Source organism: Myiozetetes cayanensis, unplaced genomic scaffold (genome assembly GCF_022539395.1).
Source record: "Myiozetetes cayanensis isolate MyiCay16 unplaced genomic scaffold, myiCay2020 scf2-11, whole genome shotgun sequence".
Lineage (NCBI taxonomy): Eukaryota > Metazoa > Chordata > Aves > Passeriformes > Tyrannidae > Myiozetetes > Myiozetetes cayanensis.
Window position 1 is genome coordinate 102,689,011 of NW_026087411.1, and position 16,314 is coordinate 102,705,324.

Below are 16,314 nucleotides of genomic sequence, written 5' to 3' on the forward strand. Positions count from 1 at the left end.
GTGGCAGCGATGCCTGGATAAAACTAGAAAAATAACACTTTTGCCTATCTTAGTTTGTCAATGCTACATTACAGAGAGAGAAGGGTAGGCAAATAGTTCCTGTGTTACCCCAGATGACTCAAAAAAATCCAGAGAAAAAGTGCATTTGCTCTATAGCTCATCACCATATCAAAGTTCTTTTGCCACTAAAAATGTCAACCTCTTCTTATATGTACTCTTACCAACAATGAATGCATGCCCAGCCTACCCTGACTGCACTAAAGCCAAAATACAGTATATAGCTGATAGTAATGTGTAAAAATAGCTGCAATATTCCACAATCTTTTAGTCAGGAGCTACAGAACGTTTACCATTTTGTAATTTATTACAAATATTGAGTTAGATAAATATTTCCTAAAAATGATTATACTATAAGGCATAGAAACCTGAATTTTTATGACCTTCAACGTCTTCCTGCATTCAGAACTTTCAATTTTTCTATTTTTATCTTAATGCACTTCAGTGAACAACACTAGATTTAAAACCAAGATGTGACTCCACTCAGAATAAATTCAAGATGATTTACTGCATGATGAAAACTGAGTATATTCAATTTATACTGTTATCATGCACTTCTGTAGTGGGTTGACACTGGCTGAACACCAGGCACCCACCAAAGCTGCTCCATCACTCCCCTCCACAAGTGGACAGGAAAGAGAAAATACAATGGAGGTTTGATAAGCTAAGGACAGGGAAGACCATTCACTGAATGCCGTCACGGGCAAAACCGACATGACTTAGGGATATTAACTGAATTTACTACTAACTAAATCAGAGTAGAATAATCAGAAGTAAAAGAAATCTTAAAAACACCCTCCCCCCCATCCCTCCCTTCCTCTCAGTCACTACCTCCCTCCCTCACAGTGGAGCAGGGAGGTGGGGAATGGGGATTATGATCAGTTCATCACAGGTTGTTCCTGCTGCTGCTCAGGGAAGATTCCTTCCCCTACTCCCCATGGGGTCCCCTCGCATGGGAGGGCAGTCCTCCACAACCTTCTCCAACATGAGTCCATCCCACCAGCAACAGTTCTCCACAAACTGCTCCAATGTGGGTCCCTTTGTACGGGGTGCAGTCCTTCAGGCACACTGTTCTCAGTCTCCCACAGGGTCGCAAGTCCTACCAGGAAAACCTGCTCCAGCATGGACTCCTCTCTCCAAGGGTTAGCAGGTCCCTGCCAGGACCCTGCTCCAGCCTGGGCATCCCCCAGGGTCACAGCCTCCTTTAGGGAACCATCTGCTCCAGCATGGATCCTCCCTGGGCTGCAGGTGGAATCTCTACATCCCTGTGGTCGTCCCTGGGCTGCAGGGGCACAGCTGCCTCACCATGGTCTGCAGTACAGGCTGTGGGGGAACCTCAGCTCTGGTGTCCGGAGCACCTCCTCCTCCTCCTCCTTCTGCACCGACCTTGGTGTCTGCAGGGTTGTTGCTCTCACATGTTCTCACTCCTGTCTTCTCTGGCCACAATTAGTTCTGCACAGTAACATTTTTTCCTTCTTAAATGTGTTACCACAGAACTGTTACTACCATCGGCTGATGGGCTCAGCCTTGGTCAGCAGCAGGTCCATCCTGGAGCCAGCTGGCACTGGCCCTGCTGGACATGGGGGAGGCTTCTTGGAAGCTCCTCATAGAAAGCCACCCCTGCAGCCCTTGCGCTACCAAAACCTGCCCACACAAACCCAACACAACTCATAAGTTCAAAATACAAGTAGAAAGCTCCTACCACCAGGCTTCTTCTCAAAAAATAGTTACATATGTCTAATGGAAATGCTGTTCTTAGTACCAATACTATCATGTGCCAACTAAATAAATTTTTAAAAAGTCAAGTTAAAATCTAGATATTTTCCTAAACATCTTCAGAATACTTGGAAACAATCAAATTATAATTTATAGCAAAGAACAGTACAGAAATATTCAGGATTTTACACTCCCAAAGAGACATGATGTGTGTCCAAGAGATAAAATCCATTTTCATCAAAATACATAAGAAAAAATTCATTCTGAACAAAAAAAAAGTATTTTCACAGAAAAGGAGACTTAACAGATTTGCATGCTCTGTTACGGAAAATTAAAAAAAAACTACACCTTTAGGGCAGAAGTGTGAAAATGGTACAAAGCACAGCAGTATTCAAGTAATCATTTTATGCAACTGGCTACAGGCATTAGGAGATGGTTCAAACTTCTTTAGAAATAAAAAAAGCTAAGAAAATTCAAGGTATGTTCCCAGAGTGAAGTCAGATATAAGACATTTCATTTCTGTTCCTTTATAAGCCACTTTGTTAGTGCTTACAGGCCAGATTTAAATTTTTCCTGTATTGTTTTTTTGTGCTTTTTTTTTCAATTACGTTTGTAATAAAAATACACCAACAAAGGGTACTAACATGGCATATCCAAAGAAAACCAGAATACTTACAAAAATTGCACCCTAAGAAGAGAATGACTATTGAAATAGAAACAAGTAGGACATTTGTAGCCCTTCAGTAGTTAAAGGGAGCTTATAAGAAAGATATTGACAGACTTTTTAACAGCACCTGTTGCTACAGCACATGGGATAATGGTTTTAAACTAAGAGAGGGTTAATTCAGAGTACATATAAGGAAAAACTTTTTTACAATGAGCTTGGTGAGACACTGGCATGGGTTGCCCAGAGAGGTGGTGGATACCCCATCCCCGGAAACATTCCAGGCCAGGTTGGACAGATCTCTCAGCAACCTGATCCAGTTGAAAATGTCCCTGATCATTGCAGGGGATTTGGATTAGATGATCTTAGATGTATTAGATTATTTGGATTAGATAATCAAACTGTTGTATGATCCTACAGTATACAGAAATGGAAATCTTAGTGCTCTACTTACTCTAAGTTATCTTTAGTGTACATAAACAACTGCCATATTAAAGGAGCCCGATAAGCAAACCTTCTATTTTGATATATCCTTGATTTTGGAGATCAGTTCTGGACAGTCCTAACACTTGCTCTTCAAAAATCCTTCATCCCTCTAATCAGAAATGAAAGTTTTTAGCTGCTGTCACAGCCAGGCTCTGAGCTCCTCACAGTAACCCAGGTCAAGAGACAAATCTCTGCAGAAGTTAATAGGCATTTCCAAAACCAGAAAATCCCTGATTCCAAAAGCAGAGTATCAGACAATATATCTGTGAAGTCAGTTCCTAAGAACAACAGATTTATTAACATTTACAGAAAGCTTCAAGTTTGTCATACACAGACAGGTACTCTCCTACTAAGATGGAAAGGAGAAGAAAGGTTAATCTAAGCAGTAAGTTACAGTTTTCTACAATAAGAAAGTATTTTAAAAATAAAACTAGAAGGAAGATCGAAAGCTAGCATTTTTTTAAGCTTAATACTGCCTTTACTGCCTAATGGCTAAAGAAGCTAAAAAGAGATGACAGCTCATGAGACAAATAATCCTGTCAAGTTTCCACAGACTGTTGCCTTGTTCTTTTCTTAATAATTAATGATTAAAAAGAAGCAGCTACTAACAGAAACAAATATAATTAATGAAGGATTAGTCTTCCACACAAATTATAAGCTATTTCATGCATGTTTTAAACAACAGAACAGGATTCAGTGCTCACCTCAAAACTTCGAGGTATGAGCTTGATGTAATTACACTGATAAAGGCTTATTTTGATTTCAGTTCAGCTTCAGAAAAGGTGATGCATATTTAATCACATTCCTCAAACAGAATAAAGTACAAAGAACACTTGAAAGGAAAAAAAATTAATTTCATCTAAATTTTTTAATCTAATTACTGTATTAATTGAAAATACTCCAGCTTTATTTTCCTCTTTCTGATTGTGTTTTCTCTTACTTAAATATGAGGAAAATAAGGAAAATAACATACTGATAGTGTGATCATTCAAAACTGGGGGGGAAAAAGTCATAATGGAAACCCCTCATTTCCATCTAAAATACTATGAAATTATTATACACAAGCTACAAAATTACTCTATATGACCCCAGCTGATGTGAGGTAAGACAGTAAAAAATCTGATTTTTTCTTTTCCCTTTTAAGTTAGCTACTCTTTCTAACAAAGTTGGATTTATCTTCTTCACAAAACACTGGGCATTAAACAAGAACTCAAAATTTCACCAAACCTTTCCTGCTCACTGCCTTGTGAATACTTCCAAAATTTCACAAAACACTATATCCACATGGACACCTAAGAGAAGAACTGTAGGAGAAGCAAATGAAGGGGACCAGAATGTTTTTGACAGACAACTGTCTTCCCTGACTTACCAGCCATGAACATGCCTACAGCCATGGATCATGGGATGTCTCCTATATATTATGTGAGCAGTCTTAGGCAAGGAATTAAATTGAGTCTTAGGTAAGTCTAATCAGACATCCATAGTTGACAATATATTTTGTGGGTTTTGTTTTTTGAGAAGTTCGTGATTTCTACTGAAGAGGCAACTGATTTTTATTTATAGTTGCTGTATCCATAGGTAAACAAGTAAATGCCCAATACATGTGTCATGCAAAATGTGCAGATATGCTCTGCTGGAGACATTTTACACATACCAATTCAAGATTTTCTGTGCTGAGTTTTCTGTGCCAGAACTCGAGAGGCAAGTAAAATAAAAGTAGTTAACAGGGCTGGAGGACAACACTTCTCTAAAAATTACAAGATAGGCTCCTGATATTAGGCAAATAACTAAGTTATAGTTCACAAGAAGGCTGTTTCTGAGAAGGTGTCAGAGTTTTTAAGCCTGTCATATTGTACACTGTTGAAAAATTAAGCCAAAAAGTAACTTAAGCTTTCATAAAGATACCACTTTCTAGGAGGTTCTTCTGAAATAGTCACTAAATATACTAATAACGAAATATATTTTACTGTGCTTGAAGGGCAGATAGTTATGCAACTGAAAGAAAAGATGCATATTTTCAAACCACAGAAGTGGTGGACTGATCCTTAACTTTCAGGCAAATCACTGACACTACCATAACTTTTCACAAGCTTGTTTCACTTATTTTTTTGATACCTTAATTATACTCCGTATCACCATAGCTATAAAAAAAATCCAAGTTCTATGTTAAAACCTTATAACTGCTACTCTGAAGGTTAATTGTCAAAGAAGGAATTTTCCAACATCATCTCTTTCAGAACTATTGTATGAAATAACCACACCGTATAACATACCGAAGCTCCAGTAAATAAACCAGGGGAGTTTTCCCTTGAAATGTTGTGTTTATTAAGAGTTTGCCATTCTGGGTACACAGGTAAGACTACTTCTTTAATTGCAGAAATGCAGGTATTAAATAAAATGGGGTTAATATGTTTTAATTTTTGTTATAGCTTGAAAGCTAACATATGAGCCTAGGACAGAGATGAATTCAGTTTTATTCACAGGAACTACATTAATACCAGCAGGCTTAAGAGATGTTAAGCAACAACTTTTCTTTTAATTGCTCCCTATATTTAGTGTGATGCTACTTTATAGTATTACCCTCTTTCTGAATGTCATCATAGGGAAGATATTATCTCAAGTATTTGCTATTGTATTTTATGCTAGATTTTCACTTCATGGTCTTTATCACTGCAGTAGACAAACATTCCATAGTACAGAATGATATGAAATTATTTCTCCCTTCTCTGTCTTCTCAAAGAAGTGGGAGAGTGGGGGCAGAATTATTTCTACTGACCACATTAGGTCACATCACATACCAAATCATTTTAATTGAAGCTTCCAGCTTATCTTCCCATCTCTGCCACTATAGTTTTATCTACAGGACAGACAGTCATTCTCTTCTTTCCAGTGAAGTGCTGCATAGGAGTTATTGGTCATGGTCTCTGTCCGGAACTTTAAATGAACATGCAGTTATTCCAGCCTTGTAATGCATATGAAGAACAAACAATTCAGTTCTCAGAAAAATGTTGATAAGAAGCAGAGTAGAAAAGAGAATTTTGATAGGTTTCTCACACTCTGCATGTTAATGACACTCATTATAGTAGAAATAACTGGACTTTGTGAGGTTTATATCCAGATACATCACACTGCTAGTCAGAAACAGCAGGACAGTTATAATCTAAAGTCAAATTATTCTTCTTCAAATGGACAAAGAAGAAAGACAAGAAAGACAATATTACTTCTGTTGCTGTGCAAAAGCTCTACCATCACTGAGGATGCTGAGAATACTCTTAAACTGAGTGACAGGAGAAATCAATTTTCTGCCAAAGAGGACTGCAAACAATTTGACAAGCTGCCTTCTTTTGGTCTGTGGCACTTCAATCTGCTGTAATACACACGTACATGCGGAAGAAAAAGTAGAGCCATAGATAATTTTCCATGCTAGACTTATTTTCCTATTTGTGGTATGTGCATTCAGATCATCCTGCCCACGTAATTTTTCTGCATCCAGAACAACAGGATAAATTCTCAAAGTTTTATCTGTCTAAACTGGTCTTAGAAGTACTGAACAGTGTTTAGCAGCCACCTAACAGCAGAACACTCTTTCATACTTACTGCATATAGAAATACTTCAGGACAGAGTCTCGTATGAATAGTTCAATGAGAAGTATCTGCTCATTTATAATGGATGATATAAAAATATCTCGCCTTGCCTCCATTATAAAAATATGACAATAATTCTACTGAACACTACATTAAAGATACAGTGACACTTCATTTGGAATATTCAGTACAACACTTCCAGTCAGGAAAAGACAACAGGTAGCACCCAGCAATATGAAATCCATGAAGGGTTTCTCAAATGAAAAAAAAATCCCTGATGAATTAATTTCACTTGACTGCAGAAAAAACCCATACTGAACACTTCTTATGATGCTCTGAAGGAAAAAGAGTATCACAGACAGATGGATTCTTAAGAGCTCATTGACAGTTTGTCAATAATGATGGTAAAACAAAAATCTCAGGTGTTCTTCATCCTGAGAACACAAATACAGACAGGGATGTAGATGAACTTCATTGTCTGCTTCCTGTCTTAAGAATTTTGCATCTGAGTTCTAGACAGCACCAGTGGGACTGAGTGTGCTCTTTGGTTAAGCTGTTCTGACAGAGAACATCAAGACAGACACACAGATCCCACTGCACTAACACAGGGGTTAGAATGATGCCAATTCCTTGACAGGTTACTCTTATCTTGCTACAAAAATCTGTGGACTTCCACATATCCTAAACCTTGGTTAAAAACCAATATCATGTTTACAGAACCACGACTACAAAGTTTTCAATGCTTCTCTCAAGTGTTAGAACTATAATTTGGAAGCAAGACTATAAAGAATACATTACATTAAAAAGGTTGTTGTTAATGCAAACTTTATACTCACTGCTAACAAGATTAAGATGCTCAGAACCAATTGCATTTCATGTTCCTTTGCATCATCCAGGTCTTGCCCAGATCTCAAAAGAATCTCCTTATGGTACAGAATGTAGGATTGCTTATAGTATGATGGCAGTAACAGCAAAAACCAGTAACAATGACAGAAGTGGAAGAGTTGAGCAAAGCAATCCCCTTCCTCACATTAGAAACTTGTTTCTCTCCACGTAGTTAGGAGGTTGGGGGTTTTTAGGGTATCACTGTTATTTTAAATGCTGCAAAAGAATAAAGTGCTCTTATTTGCTCTTTCATATGGAAGTAGGGTATGACACAGAGGGAGATGGAAGAAGATCAAAAACTCTAAGAAGCACTATCTACAAGAACAAAGAAGAAAAATGTAGTCTTTTTTTAAATGACAAATAAACACATCTTTCAAAACCTTGCAAATAAAAAACAAACCAAACAATATGAAAAGACAGCTCCCAGAAATGCCTCAGCAAGTTATTTTGAAGATGAAAACTGTGCTACTACTGGTAGGACATGCAACAGCCATTGCTAGGCCTCTGCTACCCAAATGCCTGCATGAGTTACCCACCGTTTCCAACAAAAATACCTTTTAACTCTGTTTAAGGGGTAAGAATTATGTGCAGTTGTAAATTTTCCGAAAATTCATAAGTGTACACACATAATGGAACAATATCGTAAAGCCAACACTTTTGATGTAAAAAAGCATGTTCCAGTGAACAGGATGAGTTCTGTTTAATTTGTTCGGACTGTCCCAGCTTCCCAAACTCAGAGAAACGTAACTGCCTAAATATGAAATTACGGGTAAATAGGAGCATAAGCAATCCAAGAACTCACCTGTTGCTGCTTAATTTTCTGCAAAATCCAAACACTGAAAGCAAGTAAGTCTTCACAACTAATAAACAAACCAAACCAACTGAACAAAACCCACAACAAACCAACATGCCAACCCAACCAACTAAAATAAACCCTCCAAAAACCCTGAAGAAAGATTTTTGGGCTAAACTGAGGAAGTGTGCTTACCTTAATGTACCTACAATATTTTTAATAGCACATTGGACAACATCCTTAGGAGAAAGACCTAGATCTCCAACAGCCACTTGTAACAACTGCTGTATCATGTCCAGGGGTTGACCATCCATACACATAGCTACTGCTTGCTCATGGATTTTTTCTTTGTCTGACCTCGACAAATCATATAAATAGGCATACTTCTGTAGTGTATCCTGTAAACAGATAATTTTTGAACACTAGTTAGTGTTAATAATCACTAAGACCTGCTTATTTAGAGGGTCGTATCAGAATCTTCCTTTCTGCTAAGAATTAACATATACTGAGAAAAAGAAGAGATTGATGGAAGTGAATTTTCAAAAACCAGGTCAACAAAATCAAAAGTAGAAAATATTAATAAAATATGACAGAAGAATGATATCTATCATTGCTAGTCATGGTAACACTCAAAACGAGCATTTGATCAGTAATTATTACCTGTTCACTGTTTTTCAAGTAAGTGATAAAACTGTGAGTGAGTGTTTCCAGATGAGCAAGAGATTGCTGCAAGTGATTCAGAGTTTCTCCATAAGCAACAGATGGATTTTCCTCATCTTTCACGTCATCCTCAGAAGTTTTTTTTCTTGATTTCTCAGAAAGATGTTTGACTGCCTTAATAGCCTTTTTAGTCACTTCTATCCTGGTTTCAACTGACAGCTGAAAAAGATTGATCAATTATTTATTCATTCATCACCCATGTGCTACTATTTGTATTACAGCAGTGCCTAGAGGTCAGGTGGCTCCACTGTTCCACAACACAGCATAAAATTAAATGAAGTATTTAATGAAACAACTTTATCTCTTATTTGTCATTTATTTAAAAATTATCAGTATTCCATTACTTTCTTCTACTGTCCTCCCTTTTACTGATATTGACTCTTGTTCATTGTAAACCATTACTACATATTAGGAAACTTCTTCTCCTAATAACATTTATTACTTTTGTAGACTGTTACCTTATAATCTTTGATTTTTAATTCTGCATTGAGCGATGTCCAAGGATCACTTTATAAGATTAACTGAAAACTCACTTAAGGTTAGTTTTGTCACATTTACCTCCCTGTTTAAAATATATCCCTAAGACTATAATCATAAGGAAAAAAAAAAAAAGAAAAAAAAAACCACAACAAAACCAAACAGGAGGAGGTCTACAACTTTTAAATGAACATATTTAAAGCCCAAGTTATACAAAACAGCAACTTACTATTTTTAAAGACCTGTACAACTAGATGTATCTAGGTATTAAACTGAAACAAGACAGTCTGACTTTCTTATTTCAGGAAAGGCATAGTTTCAGCTGTAAGTCCAAAAAAAAGTCTAAAATATGATTTTAGAAATTCATGTATAATTTGTTCATTTGTAACTTTGAGCACAGTTTTAAGGATGCTTGCAATCTAAACCCAAAACATTAAGTACTTTTAAAATCAGGTGTTTTAGTTACTGCAATACTGAACAAAGATATATAAACAACTTTGATTTTCAAGTTGAAATATGCAAGAAATAGAAAATAAAACTTGAATCTGTAGACACAGTGAATAGGAAAGAGGATGAATTACCACAGAAGAGGGCAATTAAACTGCTATAGCATTGTTCATACCAAAGTCCAACAGATGTTTACATCATTAATTAAACTAGCTACTTACAAAGCCATAAAAAGCTTGATAAGGATTATTTAGTGGAAAGTTTTACAGTTTATATACATCCCACCTCTCCCCCACAAAAAAAAAAAAGCCAGAAGTGAAAGATGTAGGATTTACTCCTGGGTTTTTTTGTGCCATTACTATGAACCACAGTAATGGTTTACTGGACATTTTTAATGATAAAAGCAAAATGTGGGGACATTATTGTAAGAGTTAAGAAAACTTGCCAGTATTAACACAATACAGAGGGTATTTTACCCTTCAGCTGCAAACTGTTCCATTCCCTCCCAAAGTAATTGAGTTTGTTACTTCGAACAAAGTCTCGGCATCAGGCTTTACTATAAGCAAAGAAAAGGTAATAACCTCCACACCACATTAAAATGTAACAACCACAGCTGAATTTATATATCCATTTTGTAAACATGATAAAAGATGAAAGCAGCTATATATTTCATTTTTCCTCTTCTAGTCTTCAAAATGCAATTAAATTGTTTGTCTTTTGCATCTCTCTTACGTATTCCATCTAACTTATATCCGAGAGAACGGTGTCAATATACTGCCAGTTTAGAAGTCATAATGCCATAAGCATATACAGAATAAAGTATTCAGAAAAAAAAAAAAGAGAAAAAAAAAGAATACAGGTTCTTCCCAAGACTATTTTAATTTAGCATTCACATTTGCATAGTGCCAAAATGCAGCTCTATCAACTATCATTTCTCTGGTTATTTTATTCCAAAACACGAATTGCTATCCTCTATTCTTCTAGTCAGCTTCAGTAATGAGATTTGGTATCATACCCAGTGATAAAAAAAGTGTAGCTTAGGGGCTAGTTCATGCTTTGTTTGCATGTGAAGTTTTATTTTTAAAAAGCTTTTACAGTTTAAAAAGATTTTTAAATCTATAGGCTATAATGTGTAATGAAAAATCCTAAAAATCTCTTTTCAAACCAAAGAACATCACATACTATTTCAGCTCAACAGATTTCATTCCTCAGGGTAAAAACTCATCTCATAAGCCCATTCTCCTCAGAACATAGAAGTATTTATTAATAAAGTACTGTTCAAGTAGCATTCACTTGGACATGAAGATGTTGACGTTTCTACTCTTATTGCCCACTGATTAACATGCAACTTCGAGATTATGGAACCAGCTCCCCTCCTTTTAAGGCCACAGAAACCTGAGATCCCAGCAATGCTGAAACAGAATGCTTGGAAGGGACCTCCAGAGGGCATCTGGTCCAAATGCCTACTCAAACAGAGCCACCTAGAGCCTCTTGCCAAGGACCACATTGAATAACTACAATATTTGAGACTACAACCTCTCTGTGCCATGTGTGCCGGTGATCAGTCACCCTCCTAGTGAAAAATCTTTCATGGTGTTCAGATGGAATGGTAAGGTCCAGTTTCCATATCTGCCACTAAATCACAGAATCACAGAATAGCCTGGGTTGGAAGGGACCTTAAAGATCATCTCTTTCCAATATCCCTGCCATGGACAGGGATTTCTTCCGCTAGACCAGGTTACTGCAAGCCCCCCATCCAACCTGGTCATGAACACTTCAGGGATGGGGCAGTTACAGCTTCTCTGGTCAACCTGTTCCACTGCCTGACCACCCTCACGGTAAAGAATTTCTTATTAATGTCCAATTTAAACCTACTCTCTTCCAGTTTGAAGCCATTCTCCCTTGTCCTGTCACTACATGCCCTTGTATACAGTTTCTCCCCATCTTTCTTTTAGGTTCCCATCAGGTACTGGAAGGTCACAGTTACATCACCCCACAGCTTTCTCTTCTCCAGGACGAAAAATCTTAATTCCCTCAGCCTTTTCTTTTAGGAGAGGTGCTCCACTCCTCTAATCATCTTGGTGGCCCTCCTCTAGACTCACTCCAACAGGTCAATGCCCTTCCTGTGCTGGGCACCCCAGAGCTGGATGCAGCATTGCAGGTGAGTCTCACCAGGGCAGAGCAGAGGGGCAGACACACCTCTCTTGAACTGCTGCCCACACTGCTTTTGACCCCAGCTTTACATATGACACTAACCAAATGTTGTGGAGCCGTAACCCAACCAGATATACTAGAATGGAAAACAATTACTTTAGTTAACTCAGAAGCAAGTTAAACAGCTATGGAATAACAAAAGTTGGTTCCCAGTTCCCACAGGGGGAGAGAAAAAGAAGAGCAAAAGCAGGATAAAGATAATTTAACACATGAAGGAAAGAAATGAAGAAGCCAAGGTAATCACTGACCACCTCCCACAAGCAGGGCAATGCACAGCCCTTCTCCAAGCAACAACTATCGTGGAACACAACCTCCTTGTTACCACTGAGCATGACATTACATGAGACAGAATGCACCTTTGGCCAGCCCAGGTCAGTTGTCCTGGCTGTGTCCTGTGCCTGCCTGCTTTTTGCCCACCTGCAGGCTACTCAGGGCTGAGGTGTTGCAAAAAAAAGCCTTGACACTGTGCAAGCAGTGCTCAGCAAGAGCCAAGATGGTGCGATATCAACACTGTTTTAGTTACAAACCCAAAGCACAGCCCCACTGAGGCTGATTATGATGAAAGTTAACTCCACCCCTACCTTACCCTGCACAATTCATCTGGAAATCAGTGAAAAAGTTTTAATGTTTGTAAGGAACCAATTAAAGAAAATATATTATTGATGAAGTTTCCTATTATGCGGTCTTGAAGCAGATTTGAGTAAAATAACTCTATAAATGAAAGGCAGAAAAAAGTATCTCATACTGATACTAAAAAAGGAAGTACTGTCAAATATCCATGAAGAAAACAAGGTCAGACAAGACAAACCACCTGAACTGAAGCACAGTGATAAAAAGTGATAAAAAGAAGACAAGTAATTCAGAAAGTAACATCTGAATGCAGTCACTACATAAGAACACTATTAACACATTTCTTGTACACCTTCAGGCAATGTCATGACCTGTCGTTTTCCTTAAGTGTTTTATTCAGCTTTAAGAAGTCAATCAGACAGACAAAAGATAATGAACATTATTTTGAGTTGTTTTTTTTTTTAAGCTGAGCTATTTATACAATTATCTTAAAAGGCATTTAAAGTCATTAAAGTCAAGAAAATTATTCAGGTTAATATCCAGTTGTAACAGGTTCCCAGTCCACACCTGTCAAAAAAGCATTACTGACTCAGAGAAAGTAAGTCAACATTTCAACTTGAAACATTAAGTTGCAAGCAAAGTTCTTTTTTTCCATCAGAAGTTGGAAGAGAAGTTATAAGAGATGGAAGAGTAAAGATAAAAAAATGTTGTCAGCCATAGCCTGAACGAATGTGGTTGAGTCTATGGAATGCTGTGAGGAAGAGCTCATATAAAGAAAATTTCAGCTTCTCTTTCTCTACAGAAGACTTCACTGATGATACAACCGCTTTTTACTCTGCTTTTGCTATCTAAACCTGTAGCCTTTTCTTCCTAATTAACGTACTGTGTCAATCTCCATTTGTAGTGTGTGCCCAGCAATGAAAACACAATGATTAAAAAAGACTGTTTTCAGACTGTTGTGGTTGTGTTGGACTTTTTTCCCAGAGTACTGTTAATCAAAAAAAACATCAGGGCAATGCCCTATGAGCTCTGAAACAGATGGTTCTTCGGAGACATAACTGACTCTCAGCACGATGAACAAAATGCTTACAACCAAAGAATAAAAAACATCCCCAAATTACCTAAAATGCTTCACAAAGATCACAGAAAGGGGAATAACGGGAAATCATCATGACAAAAAGTTGATATGATCATTACTATAATTAAGAATCTATGACAGCAGTATTATTTAAAAGCAAACAGAGCTGCTGGGAAAAAAGATGACAGACTTAAAATGAATGCAAAAATGTAAGCAGTAGTTCCAATGAATATTTGGAATATCTCCCATATAGGGAGAAATCTGCTCCATACACACAAATACTGTATTCTTAACGTTACAGAGGTGGACTAGATTATTATTTAGTGAGAAAGACTAAAATAGTTATTCAGAGTTAAAAGTATTTCTGAGTATAAATACCACAAGCAGGAACCCTCTCACTGCTTGCAGCAGGATCAATACTTCAGTCCTTCAATGTGTGAGGAAGGTACTGACAAAGCATAAAGGACTTCATCTGTTTCATTTACCACAAACACAACAAATATATTGCATCAATCTTCACCTTCTTCAATTACATTAATTGTGTTATTTTGGGTTACAATTTATTGAAGTCGCACTACGATGCATCTCTGCTCACACAGTTCCCACCACCCAATGTCACCCTGTCTATAAACCCTTAAGGCCTGAATCTTATCTTCCAGGTGGTAACTCATTTCTACTAATTGCAAGAAACATAGAGAAAAGAACCTCTGAGCTCTTAGCACTAAAGTACCTAACACTGTGTTACACCTTAAAATGCAAGTCAATGTAGCAATGTTTGTTGCCTTTTCATTAAGTGTAAACTTCTCCATTTCTCCAGTTTCGACATTCTCTCATCCCTTTTGCCCAGTCAAGCACTGCTCATTCATGCACCTTTTCATTCAGTCACTGCTGGACCAATTCACGAAAAAGCTAAAACGAAGAGCTTGTGGAAGGGGACAGCTGAAGAAGAGGGTCCCTGTCAAAGTGCATCATGTTCCTTTCTTTCTCAGTAGGAACAAGAAGTTGCAGAAGGCAGTAATAAATCCCTGGGTTTTCATTCCCTTTTGCATAATTCCACATTATGCTCCCAGGTTCTCTGCCATATCCAAGTGACACAGAAGTAGAAGAAGCTGCCTATTGCTTTGCTGGCCCACCACCTGCCTCTCTTTACTACTACTGACATCTTGAAACAGTGGGGGATATTCTGATGTCTGTTTCCCAAGTTCCCACGTGGTGACAACAGCAATGGTACCTTTGAAGTTGAACCCATGCAGCCTACACTGTTAGGTAGCCAATCTCTCATTACTCCTTATCATTTGAAACTTTTTTGATTGTTTCTGACCAAAAGGGGTTTTTCAATAGAGGTGCTGTTCCAAAAGAGTAACAGTGGAGTGCATCTTATCTTCTCCTTGGACTACTCTCTCTCTCCTTTCCTGCTTTCCCCTTGTGAAATTCTGAAGGAGTGGGAGGAAGATGAGGGGTGTCAGCTGTTTCCTTTTTATTTTGTCAGTTCACCTCAGCAACTCTAAAAAAGTGTACTTGTGCTATCCCACTTTAAGCTTCCTCTCAAAAGAAATCCACAAATTTTCGACATGTGAGAAAACTCAGTTGTCTCAGTGACAGCACAAATTATTTCATGATAATGGCCATGCTTTTTGCAGCCTGTTAAATCTCATGTAAATCACGCACCATGGCATACATGAATGTGCATCTGCTACAGGAATGGGAAATTGATATAATAAAGTACTTGGCCATAGAACTGGGCTGGGAAATGTCAAGTCAGAGATTAAAAGAACAAGCACATGACCAGTGCAGCTTCAAATCAGATAAAATTTAAGTAACAGGTGCAAGCCCAAAGGCAGCTCCTATGTATGAAGCATTTTCAGATTAAAGTGGAAGCAAAGAGATCTCAGAGAAGTTTTCAAGGGCTACAATGATAATTTCTCATCATATACTTCCACTTGAAAACTGAATGGGATCCTGAGGCAAACCTAGTTGCAAGCTGGTTAAACAGCTGTTTCATTCCCAAACCCGATGCAGGGGACACTAAATTAGATCATTTGACCAACTGTTTCAAGCACTTCTTGAGTATCTTTCATGGCCAAAAAAAGATAACAGATTTCTACTACAAAATTCTGCTTGGCCACTAAACATAACAATCCTGCCATCAGTATTTCTTTCCTGCTACTCCTACTCATCTTCAGAGAATAGTGAAACTCTATTAGCATCCTGCAAAGAAATAAACGAAGGAAAACAAATGTGTTTCAAAACAGTCCTACAGTGGAGGATATCCACTCTCTCCCTGCATCATTCATCTGAAAAAAATGAGAAATAATCTCCAAGTGCCCAAGACACAATAACAGCAAGAGTTTCAAGTAGTCACTAGCAGTGATGATACATAAAACAGTACTTCCTTCTCATTAGGCAACAGTTATCCTCTTGATATCTCAGTCCAGGATCAAGTCTGGCAATTAAAATCCTAGGATGAGTCTCAGTCTTTCTTGATAAGCATGAAGAAGTACTATCATGTGATAAAAAGGATCAAAACATCTAAACCAAGACAGCAGTTCTGCCAAACAGGCTTAAGAGACAGCTGATGGAACTAGTGATAAAATGTGTTGGTCTAGCATGACAGTCAGATCA

The 16,314-nt window shown here is 37.7% G+C and overlaps 1 protein-coding gene across 1 annotated transcript in view; it reads right to left on the reverse strand.

Annotated features, from left to right (window-relative positions):
• NBAS (NBAS subunit of NRZ tethering complex) overlaps window positions 1–16,314 on the reverse strand; it is a 161,043-nt gene that overhangs the window by 38,092 nt on the left and 106,637 nt on the right. Inside the window, exons 45-46 of the mRNA XM_050316580.1 lie at window positions 8,847–9,065; window positions 8,382–8,584 (exon numbers count right to left, since the gene is read on the reverse strand). Coding sequence (XP_050172537.1) covers window positions 8,382–8,584; window positions 8,847–9,065 — 422 coding nt within the window. The remainder of the gene's footprint in view (window positions 1–8,381; window positions 8,585–8,846; window positions 9,066–16,314) is intronic.